The sequence below is a fragment of the Cyrtonyx montezumae genome, unplaced genomic scaffold, assembly GCF_038088225.1.
Source record: "Cyrtonyx montezumae isolate F1298 unplaced genomic scaffold, pur_monq_1.0 scaffold_4, whole genome shotgun sequence".
NCBI classification, from domain to species: domain Eukaryota; kingdom Metazoa; phylum Chordata; class Aves; order Galliformes; family Odontophoridae; genus Cyrtonyx; species Cyrtonyx montezumae.
Genome location: NW_027072045.1, coordinates 30975222 through 30991200, shown reverse-complemented (window position 1 = coordinate 30991200; position 15979 = coordinate 30975222). Strand labels below are relative to the sequence as shown.

Genomic DNA, 15979 nt, shown 5'->3' with positions numbered 1-15979 from the left:
CATGTTTGAACTCAGCACGTTAAAGTTACAACTGTACTTGGCAGAAAATATTGCGACAAGGGTGAACGTGCTCAGCCCCCCCAAATGACACAGTCAGCAGAGCCCTGAGACATCGTGCTAGAATACACACAGTATCTGCTCTAGTGGTCTTGCAGCAGCAGAGACTGAGCCCTTAATCCCACTGAAGTAGTAGGGAATATTTCCTTCAGGATAAGAAAGAGGCAAAGTAACTTCCAGCAGGCATGATTTTGCTATTTTCCTGGGGAGTAGAGCTCAAATAAAGTCTTCTATTGAAGCATCGATGTCAGCACAACAAGTCCTACCTGGCGAGTCATTACGAAATAAGCATACATTGCCATGGCACTACCATAGGTGATGAAATAGGTGACTGGTTCCATAATGTCCCAAGAGTACTCCCACCAGGTGAGGCGGGCAAGAATCCCAAACTGAGTGGCCATGTAGGCCAGCCCTCCCCACAACACCAAGGTCGTCCTCTTCTCTGCTTTCCTGCTGAGCTCCAGCCTTACCTGCAGAAAACAGAAACACACGCCTTGTATTCTCAAAAAGCTGATAGCACTAAGAGATAATGTAAAAATAACACATCTATATTTACTGCTAAGTTGTGACATAACTGAGTCCTAGGTGACATAGACAACTTCAGACTTCTTTTCCATCAGTATCTCACAATCATCCTCATTTTACTCTGAGTATATTTTGGACACTTCCCAAAGGTTCTATCTCTAGGTCCAGAAATGTTCTGTTGCACTGGAGCCCCAGTCTGCAGTAACAAGTGCATTTCCTGTTACAGAGGAATGAAACGATACTTCTGCAGACATCAGAAACAGATGTGGTTTGGTGTACAAAGTGACTAATCTTCCTTCAATGATTTTAAACCTATTTGACGCATGTTAGGGCTTAATATAAACAAAAATAAGGCTGCATTTGAAGGATAAGTAAAATACAATGAGAAGCTTCTCACTTTTTCTAGTGGTGCTAGCTGCTCCTTCAGTTCCTCTAGTCTCCCTATCAGCTCCTTCTCTTTGTTCAGCTGGTGCTCCTCGATGCACAAGGCAGTGTACAGCTGCTGAACCAATGTCTTGACATCATTCAGCGTGGTTGCGTTCTCATGGCTTAAGAGCTCTAGGAAAGAAAAAGAATGCTTTGTGTATGTTTACCCATGGGACTCCTTACACAAGAGGAAACTGCTTCAGAAACTGCTATTATTTCTGCAGAGGAAATATTTGAAACAATCTTTTCAAACAAAAGCTTTTGGAAAAACTCCAGCACACAAGGACAGTGCAACATCTTCAAAAGTAAATTAGGTTTTATCATTGGATAGCCCTGAAGTTTGAGAAGACACATCCTAGCAGTTTGACAGAGAACAACAGTTGCTTTAGATCCATAGCTGTACATAAGCCTAAAAGACAAATGAGCCACCAGTGAGATCCACTGCACCAGCTGTCAAGAAACAGTCAGAATTCGGACTACAGATCATCAACAACTGCACTAATTGTCAGTGACAGCCCCTGGTCTTAAGTAAGCAGCCCCAGAACATGCAGTCTTACAATTACTTCAAGTCCTGACTCCAGGAATTGTTCTCAACACACAGTGGACAAGCCCCCTGTTGAGCCGTCTAAGGGTAATGGAAGTCTCTCTCACTACATTTAAGACAGCAACATGTGAGCAGTAGCTCACATTCTGGGAAGGGTAGACTTGGACTGTAACTGAGCAACAAAAGGAAGAGTTCCTGCTCCTAACAGCTTAAGCTTTAACACTAGCATGACCAGAGAAATAAATGACACAGCAACGTGTGCCAAGGCAAACGGTAGGCAAACAACACTCAATCCCAACTAAGCATCTTCTGTACCACTGTCAAGAAAAAGAACCTTTGTGACCTTATGAAGTCAAGATCAAGAGGCCCTTAGTATTTAAAGTTACTCTGTCCTGGCATTTAGATTTCAAAATGCACAGGGTGATTTTGTTAAAATGGAAAAGCAACAGCTAAGAAGTTGAACAGAACTCAGAGCCCATTTACAGGCACAATCATTTTAATGCAAACTAACTATAGAAATCTCCTAGGCAAATGAATGAGAGGCAGCGATTTCATGTAACCTAGGTGATCCCAGAGCTCACATGCCAGCACACTGTGGGTATACCATACAAACGAGCTAACCAAGACAGTGTCAACTCCTCAACACAGACTTGGCTCTCTCCAGTGGTAGCCAAGCAAGACACATGAATTAGCTTGCCCTGGGACAACAGTTTCTTCAGCACAGAAACAGACACCCTGTTTGCATTCTCATTTAGTTGGACTGAAAGTTACAGACTAGACAGCTAGGCAAACAGCTGGAAAATGTCTTGTTCAAATTCTCACTCCACTTCTCTGGCTTATAAGGTCTTAAGTGTGTGTGAAAATACTACATCCAGTAAACAGTGCACAGGAGGTGAGAGAAGAGAGCAACAGTCTTTGTGTGGTTCCACAAGTGAGTTAAATACCCAAGTCTTCATGAAAAGTTCTTTTACAGTGGTTTTAAGGAGTCTGGAGAAAAACCATATCTAGCAGAGGTCAGCCTGACACACATATAGGAAAGAACTGGCACCACATCCAATGTTGCACTCCCAAAATTGTTTTTCTTGCATGCTAAGCACACAGATCTTTGAATCATCAGAAAAAAATACTGACAGTATTGTGAACAATAACACTCTACAATTGATTTTTAATTTCCAACATTCAAAGTACCAATCTTCACTGTCGAGCAAGAGAATGATTCTTCTAAATCACTTAACAGAAGTTTCAGGTTAATTCTTATTTTGTATTCAACTACCTCATAGTAAGTTAAAACTATTAGATTACTTTTCCCTTCATTTCTTCATTTATTTCTCTTCTGGGGAATAACGGCCTCGAACAGAATGAACACTTGCTTTTCATTGTTACTTTATGGCTACTTGGATACAGCTCAATTAGACTTCAAGGGTAGGACTACAAACTACAAGGTTTCCTTCAAAAACACTTCATGTTCTCAAATACGCACATTAAATTGTTTTTGCTATCAACTGGATACTGATGATTTTATGAAGTTTATAAGAACCAGGCTGGTTTACCTCTCTTTGGTGGTCTAACGTGATACGTGATGTCATTGATGATCAGTTTGAAGTCATCCAGTAGAAGTAAATCTATGCCTGTGGAGGAAGCAACACGAGTGCCATCTGTAAGGCAAACAGACATCTCATTAGTAGAAGGACCTACACAAGTTGTAACATCACCCACACCTGACTGTTGGACTTAAACATTTTCCTGCAGACAACACTCTTTGTCAAGCTAGGCTAAGAGAACTTGTAGGTAAGGTAGGTTTTGCCCTGCAATGCAGCTGCTTTCTAAATTGGTAATATTCTGGGCCATCCAATAAAAGGCAACTCCTTTCATCTCTGCAGCTTGAATGTTTTACCAAACATAAGCAATACAGTTCACTTAAGGGACCTTCACCCCTCCACACAGACATTAGAGATGATCATTTCCATCTCCAACATTGGACAGTTTTGACTTCATTAATTTAATAAACACCTCTTCTCAGGCCAGGACTTTCAGCCACTTGGATAGCACTCTCCTAAGACATCCTAATGATGTTCCAGAGCTTTGATGGCTAACAGATGCAGAGTAATTGAGCAAAACACTGTGAAATAAGCCTAGTCAGTTAAATACAATGGCATTCATAGCTAAACAAGAAACTCCTTCCTTTGTAGTAACATTCACATCTAGTTCCCTGTAAATTGATAGAAATTCTACATAGGCAACCTGCAGCTTCAGATTAAACACTTGGAAACTCACCTGAAACACAGATGTCAGTCCTAATAGAGGTAAAAATGGGACCCTATCAAAATTAAGGCTTTCAGACAACACCACCTAGAGCAGCTGTTTACATATCATCAATTGCTTGAACACAGGCTTACACTTTTTTCACTTGTAACATAACAACGTGCATTCTGAATATAAACTTCATGTTATCAATTGCCTCAAGCAGAAATTTCCCCCAGTATGATGGTGTAAATTTGCAGTGCTCCAGCACATGCTACCACTTCAAAACACACAGTGAACGTCACTATGTGTTTTGAAGTCATTCAAACTGCAAATAGAGATGCAACAAAGACAATGTCTTTACTGTGAGCGAATCTTTAAGGCTGAAGCTGAGAATGTAGTGTGAAGGAAGAGGAATTTGATTTCCTTGACAATTTGATTTCCTTGACAGACCTGACACCAGAGACACCAGTGGAATATTCCTACTCCACAAATGACTTTTCTATTTTCTTGGGAATGTCAGAGAGTCCACACCATATCAAGCTTTTATTCAAGAAGGGTAAGGGTGGATAAAAACATCTGGCAAGAAAATCAGTTAGTTTGTAAACAAGAGTACCTGCTGAGTAGACAGCAACCCGATCAATGCCTCGGTCCTCTGCTTGCAGCTGTTGTAAGAACACACCAACAGAGTCTGAGATAGGTTTAAGTGTGAATTGGCAACGTTCACGGCGGGATGGAAGATTCACAGAAATCACAGGTAAGCCGTTTTGGTAAACCACCGTCACCTCTACAAAAAACAAGATGAAAATAAAGTTACTCTTAAAATGAACAGATCTTCTTGTAATAGTTCTGAAATTATCCCACAGAGACAAAGAAATCACCATTATGAACTGAGCAGGAAACAAAGCACATTTTCAGTTTGTTAACTACCTAAGCGAGGTTAGAGTTCTTCACTCCATTTTACTTGGCGCTGTTAAGGCTCCCAGAGTTTTGTGGAAAAGTAAAATAAGGTATTTATTTAGTCTAAGCACAATCACCTTCATACTAAAGGCAGCACAGCATGTCTTGGTTAGATTTTGAGAGCCAAATTATCCTGCTCTGTGTAAAACCAATCCATGCCCCATTTAGTGGGATTTATGGCCCAAAAGACAAAGGCAGGTGGTGAAAATTAGGAAGCATCAAGGAAGGATTACTTCAAATCTTTTTATTCTTGTTAAATTCTGGTTTCCTGCTCTTTGTCCTGAAGCAACAAATAGTTAAGAGAGCAGTCAGGAGCATGAGGTTGTAGGAACAGCACTCTGAGTTTAAGTTTCAAGGTCACTTCATTTAAAATTCATGGGATCAATACACTTCGTACTTCAGAAGACAGAGCTTACTTCTTCAGGGTAGATAAAACAATCTTTTCCATTTCCTTTGTGTTATCAGGAGCTTTTTCAAACTGTTCCCAAGGATTTCAATGGCCTTTCTTACAATTTATTGCGGCGATCTGTATGAACTGTGAGCTAGTTATTACCTTACTGCCAGAAAGACAACCCACTCCGGCTGCTTCAGGATATCCATATGTTGAAAAGTTAGAAGTTCACAGTCCCTAAGCCCTCTTCTGAGTCATGAACAGTCAAAAATCTCCACAAATGCAGCAAACATTAAGTTACAGTGAGCACACCCAAAAACAATTCACAAGGAATTGTTGCATTCTTTTTCCTTATGTAAAAATGTACTGCCATTCCTGTTGCAAACTGTACATCAGGGATTATGCAGTCACATCCACCCACACTACACCTGGTATTCCCACCTGTTGCAGTGCATCTAGAAGGGCTGCTCCAAAACTAATGCCTCCTTTCTTATTCTGTTGGCCCATGACATCAGACAGACGGTGGTGGTATGGCATTAGAGGCTGAACCTTCCCACCAGTGTCCGCTTACATTTCATTGCTGTGCGACAGATGGCAGCACAGGGGCAGTCTGACCAAACGGGAGTCCAGCATGGGAGGGTGCATGAAGTCAACATGTGGAACTGAATTCTTCCATGCAGAAATAATGGAATCCACTGACATTCACTAAGAATTTGCTGCATCAGTATTGCCGTGCTCTTTGTAGCTGTTGCAGTTTCCATGGAAAGAAATAAGAGGCATTACTTTCAGAGCAGCCTACAAACCTAAACTCATCTAATTCCTGTACTGACATTCCAAGATTAGTTGAGCAACTAACACTAAAACCAGCTGGCCAAAAAATTCAGCAGAAGTAGAGTGAAGTAATTTTAACCAACAAAGGAAGCGATTCTCAGCATTCTGCTATTTAGAAAGCTCTGCAGCAGGAGCCCTTATACCTCCCCTTTGATTTACTTGCTGCCAGATGAACTAATTTATGGCAGGATCTTTTGCACACTGGGACACATCTTGGGGGTGACAGGTTTATTCCAAAAAAGGAGACTCTTGGACGTCAAAAAAATCTACACAATGCATCACCCATTATTACAAGATAAGGAGAGTTCACTCAGGCTTTGAATTTACCATCATGTGCCTTCACAATTTGAATGAAGTATACAAAGGCTTTCTCCTCTCTTCCAGGAGGCAGCTATCTGGTGCTGACAGAGATGTCCTCATGCCATCATTAGGACCAGGTAGAAGTGACCAGACAGATATCTAAAATGACTAAAGCACTTCATGACTTGGAAAGGGATAAGCACTTATTCACAAGACTGAGACACCCCTGACAAGATTTCAGTAGCATTAGTGTTTTGATTCTTAAAATTCAGCCAGATATTTACTGAAGAAATAAAGCACTGCCAGTTTATTTGGACAGTTAGACAGAATTTCAAGCTCCATATCAGCAGCTGTTGTGACACCAGCCATCAGATTTTGCTGTCTTTGACTCAAGTACTTGAGAAAGAGGCTGCTAAGAAATGAATTAGCATCAACTTACCCTTGTGATTTTTCTACATAAGGTAGGATCAACACAATTAGAAGCTTAAAGCAGCTGCCTAGGTATTGAATTCATTGATTCTGTAAGCAGCACGTACAATATTAACTTACGTACTGCTTATATAACTACATGACTGCTGCAGAGAACTCAACTGACACGAGAAACAATTTAAAACGCTACCCTGATCAAACAGGCAGTGAGCAAGTTTACTGCAGAACACGAGAGAAGAGCATTTGCACCAGCTCTGTTCATCCTGTTGGTGCAGCCAGCAGCCCAGCTCTGTGAGTGCCAGCTGTGAAGAAAGCACACAGCAGCAGGCTGGTCACATTTTAACCCTGCACAGCCCAGATGGATGGAGACCACGCAGACAAATGCAATAGATCAGACTGTGCCAACAGTTACAATCAACAGCAGCGTACACAAAATCTCTTAGCTCCAACAGCTTAAGGGAAGTATTAGAGTCCAAATAGTTTCCTTCTGAGGACAGGCTCAGCAAGCCTAGAATTACAGCTGTCTTATGTTTTCCTTACGAGAAGCTTGTAGAAGTCTTTCCCTAGCATAATTCACTGGTAGTAAAGTCTATAATTGCAGTTTGAGCCTCTCACCACCTCCCACACAAGTTGTCTGGTCCAGTTTTTACTGCATTGGAGAGGGAAGAGCTCAGAAGTGAGTTAAAAAAACACTAAATCGAACACCTGAAGGACTTGTCAATAACACAAACCTAACAAGGAACAAAAGAGCTCCATTAAAAGTTATTAACAAGCAATACGGCTGTCTGCTTTGCTTCCTTCTGCTCTGACAGTGCTATGGATGGTCTGCAAGAGGAAAACTATGACAAAGTGGGCAAAGCATCTTATGCAATACATATATTTAATATAACATTTCCATTATATTTGTATAATTATAATCAGTGAGATGCAAAAATGCTTCATTCACTTCTAGTTTAGAGGCAATACTTGGGCTAATCATTACTGATCGAGTTTCAGGGCACTACTTAAATGCTTGTACAAGTAATTGTATACAAGCACTTAAGTTTACAGACAACCTACAACCCAGCCAGGAACTCTGCTAAATAAGACCAAGGAGGATTTTAAAAGCTTTACATACTATGTTAAGCATGAGCTTGCTTTGAGGTATGAATTCCAACCCCACACCACACTTTTGAACCATATGTGCTCCTGTAACAGGTCTTGAGTACTTTATAAAGCAAGCTACAATAAGAAAAAGTATAGATAAGAAAAGAAATCCATATTGAACAAGTATTGCTGGTAAATACAAAGGTATTAGAAAAAGTAACAAGGAAAATATTCAAGCATAATATAAGAGAGACATCCATTCAGGCAAGTAGCTATACATAGATTATTCTCTCAACCTTATATTTGTCTCCTACTCCTCTACCTGTTTAAGCCTTCCAGTTCAATTATTAGGAGTTCTCCACAGCAGTCCTGTTCCCTTTGCTTTTGCACACAGTCACTATCCCAGCAGGGGAAGCAATTGTGGCTGAGCCCTTTTACTTTGCTAGCTTTCAGGCTTTATTAGCAAGCCTTAATGGTAAGAGGATCCACTGACTGCTTGTGTCAGTCAGCATAAGCACTCCAGTCTCTGTTCACAGCACGCAGATGTTAAGCAGGCAGTCATCTGAAAGCTGTTTGTTTCCTCTTTGCATTCTGCATACTGAGATTTTTCAAGTTCCACCTACCTCAGCAGCGCATTCCTTTGCTTTATGTTATGACAACCTTATCAGAAAAAAAGCTTAATACTTGAGCTGTCCCAGAATTTAAATAAAGGAACAAAACTGCCATGGCTTCACAACTTACCACAGCAGGCACAGCGCTTTCAGCTGCTCAAGTGCCTGGGATGAATGGCACTTTCATTACACAGAAGATAGCAAGGCACACTGTATCCTGACATGTATCGCATGGACCTCAAGGCCACACATCAGGAGGAAGCCTGGCAAAAGTTCTGGATAATTAAACACAATTACATCCCTTACTGTAACACCTGTTTGGTTCTATAAGGGCGGTTATTGGAAAAGTTGTCCATTTCCTTGATTCTTCTTGACTGATTTTGAACTGAGAAAGCCACAGAACAAAGTGGGAATTACCTCCCAGTCAGCAAAGACTCAACCAGAAAGGAGGGTCAGCAACACGACTTCGGCCAAAAGCGAGCCAAGTTTCTCCATGTCACTCACCATCAGAGGGCACTACCGTACTGCAATAGACCACTCTCACACTCTGCCAAGGAGAAAGCCTCTGATGCACCTAGAAAACACAAGCACAGCAAAGGGACAAATGTTGAGTCGCGCTGCCTGGCAGTATCACAGCTTCCCCCCCCCCCTCCCCCCCGCCATAATGCCTGCATTTCCTCCTAGCAGCCACAGCCCGGAGCACCTGCGGGAGCAGCCCCAGCTCCACCATCTGCCACCCAGCAGGGCTCTGCCCTCCGCCCAGCTCACCTCCACGCACTTCACTCTCAGCGCTCCGAGCGTAAAGTGGTGAAGAATTAGGGAGTTCTTGATTAAGAGGGCCATTCTCTTTGGCTGTTTCCTCTGCTCAACTATGTATTTTCTCTCCTGCTTTCAGAGGGGGAAGCCGAACTAAGGTACTAGTAGCAAACACACCTGGTTGTAGAACAAATTGTCCGAGGCAGAAACAAAACTCCTGATACTGAGCTATAAAAAGAGTACGTCTAATAAAAGAAGAAAGTGCATCAATGGCTCTTATGTTCTTCAGCCTTGGAAAGGGACTAATTTCTTCATAAAAACATGCCATCAGACCGATTTAAAGTCTATTTAAGATCTGTCTTCTCGGATGTCATTTTAGATTAGTTACACACGAACCACCACATCCACACAGAGAAGTTGCAGTTCTGGCAAGCAGGAGCTGTGTTACAGGGAAGAATAAAGCTCAAAGCAGCTCTCATCTGCCCACAGTATGCAGTCAAGTGACTACAGGAATCCAACCACTGAGCCTGCATTGGAACGAAGGTAGACCTACTTCCAATGCCCTATTTCAGCTATCTTTCCCTACTAATCTGCTTTCTTCCCAACAAATCCAGGAGTTGGGTAGTTAACAGCACAGGAGAGCTCAGCATTAAACAGCTGCAACTGCACAGAGATGGGAAGCTGCACGTAGTGGAGAAGGTAACATAAACACCTGCACACTGGGAACCAAAAGGTAAATCTGCCTTTTGGCATTTGAAAACAAGACCTTTTCCTGTTTGAATCCAGCAACCTCAGTTGTTAAGCTTCTAAAAAAAATATACCACAGCAGATACAACAGTAAGTGGGACATGGCCTGTGAAAACACTTTCCCAAAGGCCTATTTACATATTTATTTCACCCAGTCGTGCAGCAGAGCTGCTTCTTGCTGCTTCCCTTTTCCCTTTTGCATAGCAGCAGCCGTTATTTCTGAAACCCCTCTCACCAGGAGCCTGCCTTCCTGTGAGCCCAGGCCTTTCACTAGCTGCTTTCAGAAAATCCCAAAGCACACCGAATCCAGCTCTATCTCACCACAAAATAGCTATGTAACTGAAAGATACTATCAGCCAGCATCTGCAATGAATTTACCTTAAGACCATGAGCATTTGACAGGCATAAGCTCACAGTCTCCCTGCCTTTATGCAATACAAGCAAGAGCAGGAAAAGGCAAAACGGGTTGAAAAACCAGGCACGTCAGATGACTAACAAAGAGGCTGAGGCATCCCCAGGCTTAACGACCATTTCTTTCACCAACCACACAGCAGTAACCAGCAGTACGTTTTAGACAAGCAGTTGCCGGTTAAAGGACTCTGATCTGCAGCTCTGAACTGTGCTGTATGATTGCTGTCAGAAGTCTCCTACCTAGGGAGATGGAGCAAAACAGAGGAACAAATGGACCCAAACTCAGCAGAGACCTAAACATCATCTCCTGCCATCCAAGATTTGGAAGTGCTTACAGAATAAGCAATCATCTTTATTCTTGAAGGGTGGCTACTGTTTTCAAATGGAGATGCAGAAAAATGCCTGAACCTTTTATCCTATGTCTACAATTCAATAACAGTTGTGACAGAAGGTTGAAGTGTTCAGTCAGAGTAAGTACAGGGTGGTGGAGAGTAACTTGTTTCAAGCTTGGCTGACCCCATCTCACCATCTGCAGACCAGCAGCAGCTCAGTGCTTCGAAGTGTGGAATAACCACAATAAGGAATCAGCTGAGACTTCCAAAGCAAGTTGTACTCTGGGTCCAAAAAGCACCCAGCGGTGAAATGAGAAGCTCTAAGTACCAGCATGACATTGCATGCAGAACACAACACAAGTAGGAATTCTCTTGCATCCATTCAATTCTTCCTTTTGTTCTCTCAGCACTGGTAGCATGCTCAGGGTTACATGGCAGCTCCACCCCCAGGAACCATCAAGAGAGCAAGTTAAAAACAATGACCACCAAAAAAATCTCCACCAACAGCCCTTCGTCTAAAGTAACACTTCCTCCAGCCTTGTGAGGGTCAGACATCAGACAATCTGAAGGTAAAGCACCAGTATCTCTAGAGGTCTGACTAGTAAGTTCAAATCTACACTAGCACAAAGTTGATGAAAGCTGAAAATGGAAAATCAGCCTTCTAGGGGCCAGCAAGTGTGCTCCAGCAGGGCAAGAGGCAGTAATCTGACAGAGCCCACCTCCTGCACATTGTGCAATTACCAAGAGGAAGGATGGAGTACTAAGTCTCCAAAGGCTGACTTGAAGTCAGAAAAGAGTTATCCAGAAAAAATAAAGGAAAAGATTAAAAGGTGAACCTATCTAAAACATAAGTAAAACATGCTGCTACGTCATTACTCAGAGAGCCATTAACCATCATGTGCAGAGCTTCAGTGAAACAGAGCTCTGTCTGTGTCAAAAAAAAAAGTCACACACTGAGAAAAGGTACATTTGCAAGCACCAGCTGCATTACCACCTCCAAGGGGAGGCAGCTTCTGCTGAAGGAGGCAAGTCACAGGTGAAGCAGCTCGCCCTTCCAGCTGCTATTTATCTCTCCCCACTGCCACAGCACCAAAAGAACACCTATGCTGGCTCAAAAAACCTCCCAGAGCTTTCCTCACCTTCTTTTCCACCTCCACTCTTCCTAGACATCTGGGCTCCATGGCCTGCTTCCAGGATTTCTCCCGTATTTAGAAAAGGCGATTTTCAATTTGTTCAACAAATAAGAGTAACCTTGTATGGAAGGCTTCCTCCAACTTACTGCTGCTGCAGTCTCTGGATATGTCCACACAGGAAATTTTACATGAAACATTTCCTCTAAGGAACACAGCGTGCTTCTGTTTGGGAGCCCTTACTGGTTCAACCTACACATTTCTGTCGCAGGGAAAGAAAGATCTTGCTGCCATTTTCACCATCCAGCTCATCTCCCAGGAGCTGACCAAATCCCACTGGTACAAACCCATTGCTAACTCTTTGGCAATCATGTCCTCACTCATATCCCACTCACAAAGTCAGATTCTGCCTCAGAAAGAACACTTTGCACCCACTGCCTCCACAGGGCAAGGATGAAGGTCAAGCAAACGAGAACCAGGCTGAACAACACTACTGTTTTGTGTATTTATTTTTAAATCAGGCCGCGGAGATGGACACAGAAGAGGTAATGCCAGCGAGATGTGGGAAGTGTTAATCCCGGCATTCTGAAGCACTTGGCACGACCTACACACGAGCAAATGGTCCTTGGTTAACCATTCTGCTCACTCCTGCCTGAATTTTCTCTTTTCCCAGGGTTGGGACAGAGCTACATCACATCTGCTAGGAGAGGAACACAAGCAGGAGGTGAGCTATAAATAAAAACTTCCCATGCACTTTGTGATGCCAGCTAACAGCTTCACTAGTAAAATGTTTTTGCTTTCCTGAAGAAGACTGGTTTGAACTCTGTTTCTTCAGTACAGCGCTCACGGTTAGTGGGAAAAACACAAACCTGAGAATTTAATTCTGCTTTTCAGGCTTTCAGAATGCAAAGAAAAGCTAACAAAATTCCATCCCATATTTAAAGCCTGCATCAGCTTTGCAATCTGAACACAAGGCAAGAAAGCAGAATTTTTCCCAACTCGTTACTCAGATCTTAATTCTTCTGAAATCAAAGGGGCTTGCAAAGTTGGTTTAAGGAACAATCTGACCAATTTGGTTAGTTTTGATTCCACTAATTCCTGTTTTCTTCTGGCTGCATGACTGCCTTCTTCAGCCATTGATCTCTGAGGACTGTAAAAGCAGACAGATGGGATCAGATTGATTTCCGCACTGTTGTTTCTGTTTGTTTCTGTCTCTAGCTCTTACCTAACCACATTTGACAATTCCCTGCGTATAAGCCAGCTTGCAGATAAGCTCCTTCCCCTCCTCTCCCACCTTGCTGTCATTCTGCTAAAGGCAGCATGAGCCTCCTGGTGAAGAAACACCTACCGGCATACCCCAGCACTGACAGGATCAAGAATGAAGCAATAAGCAGAGTTATGATGTAGAATTTCCACAGGTGCAAGGAAATCCCCCTCGCCTTAGTGCACACCTGTGAGGAGCCAACTTGCACCGGTTTTCCAGGGAGATCACAGTCAGGAATGAGAAAAACTTGTTTCCAGCTCTTGAAAAGTAACAGCAGGCTCCAGCAGGCTTCCAGCCCAGCACCAGCACTTGCACAGCTTCAGAGAAATTGCATCCTCTGAAGCAGAGGTACAGCGTTCTGCAGGCTGCAGCAGTCCTTTGCATCCCAGTGCTGGAGGAGTCTCACACCACCCCATTCCCTGCTCATTTTCCTGCAGAAAATAAAGAACTCAGCTAACCTTACATGGCTTCAGTTCAGAAAGTGAACTGGCAGAGGAGAAACATAAATCGCTGTGGCTGAGGAGTGCCTCAGGCAGTGTGAGGCAGCCCCTTTGCACCCACCAGGTCACATCAAGTCAGTCCAAGCATGAAAGACTTAAAACTGCCCCCTCCCAAAGGAGGCAGGGGAAGCTCAGACACACAGCTGGCTTTAGGACTGGATCCCTCTGAGGCACTTCTGGGGGATGTATTTCAGATATTCTCACGTTCAGAGGTGCACGTCTTAAGACCAAACCTACAGCTTCAGTAAATGGTTAGGAATACCCGTTGCCAATTAATATTAGCCAAGTTTATTCATTAAAAAATGCTAAATCCTAGGACTAAAGCTTTCAACAACCAAAACCACCTACTCCTCACTTGGGCAGAAAATGTGCCTGCAGGACTCCATAGCCACCAACCACTTTACCATCAGCTATTTCCAGGAAGGTAAGGAGCAGGCTTGGAGATCAAAAGGATGTAATTGATTTTCGAGAAAATGAATTATTCCAACAGTGTCTCCCGATAGCTAGCTTAAAGCTATTAATTTCCACATGTCCTGCATGGAATTACTGTACTACAAAACCAAACAACGTAATTATATTTAATAGCCTCAAAGAGCAAAGGAGGCACCAACAGCTACACGAGTGTCAGGAAAACAAGAACAGAAACAACAGCCAGGTCCTCGTCAGCACTAATTAATTCTGTTAGTTCCTGAACCTCCCTCCACTGTCTCAGGGAAATGAGCTGAAGCTAGGTTTATGGAGGCATGCTATGCATGAGCACACCTTGAGTTTACATAACGATCAAGCCCGTGTTTCTACGTTAAATCACTGGTTACAAGGATCCCAAAGAAAAGCACACCAACAATTCTTCCTATGCATTTCCAGTGGTCAACAAGTTGTGCACAATAAACCAGGATCACAGGGAAGCATTATGAGCGGGGTTCCCAAAGATTTGGCTTTGTTTTTCACTTTAAAAATGTAGGTTTCTACTAATTCTGTGCCAATCAGGTTACAAGGAGTTCAGTAATATTTTTGTGGATTTTTTCACACCTCTTCCTGAGATTTTATTCATATTAAGAGATTGAGATGCTTTAGAAACATAGAACGGAGACCACTGAAGAATAAATTAGCCCTGGGAAAGGAGATGATCCTGGGGAGAAGTGGGAATGGAATAGAAAGCAATGGAAGTGTTTGGCTAGGTCACTTCCTTAAAGCTTATCCAAACTGATTCAACTGGTTTAATATACTTTGATAGGTATTCAGTGGTTTAGAAGGAGGCAATTTACCACTTGGCTCTGAATTACACAAGCTGTCAGAGGCACCTTTACAGTTTGTATTTTCTTTGACAGGTTCAGCTAGTTAATGAAAATTGAATCATCCTCCTTGGGAAAATTAAATACACACACAAAACAGAGCAAAAAAAACAAGCCTGGAAAAGCCAGGGAGGGACAGGCACTAAGGGAAGGAGTCTGTCCCAGCCAGCACAGAGTGAGATTGTCTATCCTGTGCTGCCAAGAGCCTTACAGCTTTTTCAATGAAGCAAACAGAGCTGAGAAGCAGTACTTTTCCTCTGACCCAGTGCTGATTATCAGTGCTCATTCAACCACAATATCTTACCCTCTACAAGAATAGTTCAGCAGGCTGGAGGCTGCAGACTGCATGTGTTGGGTTCAAGGCTCCCATTTCCCTGCTGCACACACCTTATGACAGGATGCGTGAAGCTGAACTTACTGCCTGCCTCAGTGACAGGCTGTGAACTGAACACCCTCCAAACACACAAGGCTTGCTAGCTACTAGAAGAGAGTTGGTCATGTCACCCATGTGTGGTGTGTACTTGGTCATGTCACCCATGTTACAGGTCTCTCACATGTGCAGCAGCAAAGCTAATGCACCAAAGGGTGATCAAGGCATCCACGAGGACGGAACAGCCAGCTTAGGTCATTTCTTATTAAAAAGACCTTAAAAGCCCTATGCTCTAAGGCTGCTTCCCTCTTTAAGATACCATTATCTGAAAGCAGGCCATAGTTACCACGTGAATCTTCCTGTAATTACGTTTCAGCTGTATGAAGCAAGAGGATGATGGAGAGCTAACTAACTTCCACAGCTGGTAGGACTGCCTTATTTTCCAAGCAGTGCCCTGCTTGTGACATGTCCTCACTCACAGTTGTGCAGTCCTGTACTTGCACCAAGGCAAAGCTTGCAGCCATCTCCCAAACAGATATCAACAAGCTTAGAAAATCCAGAAGCAGAGGAAGAACGACTGAGGCTTAGGGCTCCAGTACAAGTGCTTTCTTTTATCCTTGCCTGCTCATTTCATTTGGTTGATGAGTGAACTGGGTCAAAATAACTTGCAAGTTAATCATAATTGGCCATCACAGCTGCTAATTATGATCATTTCCAACCGCCTCTGCAGATAACTTGCATGTCCAAAAAACATTCTCAAGAGACAGAAAGCAGAT

General features: G+C 42.9%; 1 protein-coding gene across 1 annotated transcript in view; it reads right to left on the bottom strand.

Annotated features, from left to right (window-relative positions):
- MCU (mitochondrial calcium uniporter) overlaps positions 1-15979 on the bottom strand; it is a 65752-nt gene that overhangs the window by 3733 nt on the left and 46040 nt on the right. The window contains exons 2-6 of the mRNA XM_065746692.1: positions 8906-8975; positions 4410-4580; positions 3103-3207; positions 980-1140; positions 324-527 (exon numbers count right to left, since the gene is read on the bottom strand). Coding sequence (XP_065602764.1) covers positions 324-527; positions 980-1140; positions 3103-3207; positions 4410-4580; positions 8906-8975 — 711 coding nt within the window. The remainder of the gene's footprint in view (positions 1-323; positions 528-979; positions 1141-3102; positions 3208-4409; positions 4581-8905; positions 8976-15979) is intronic.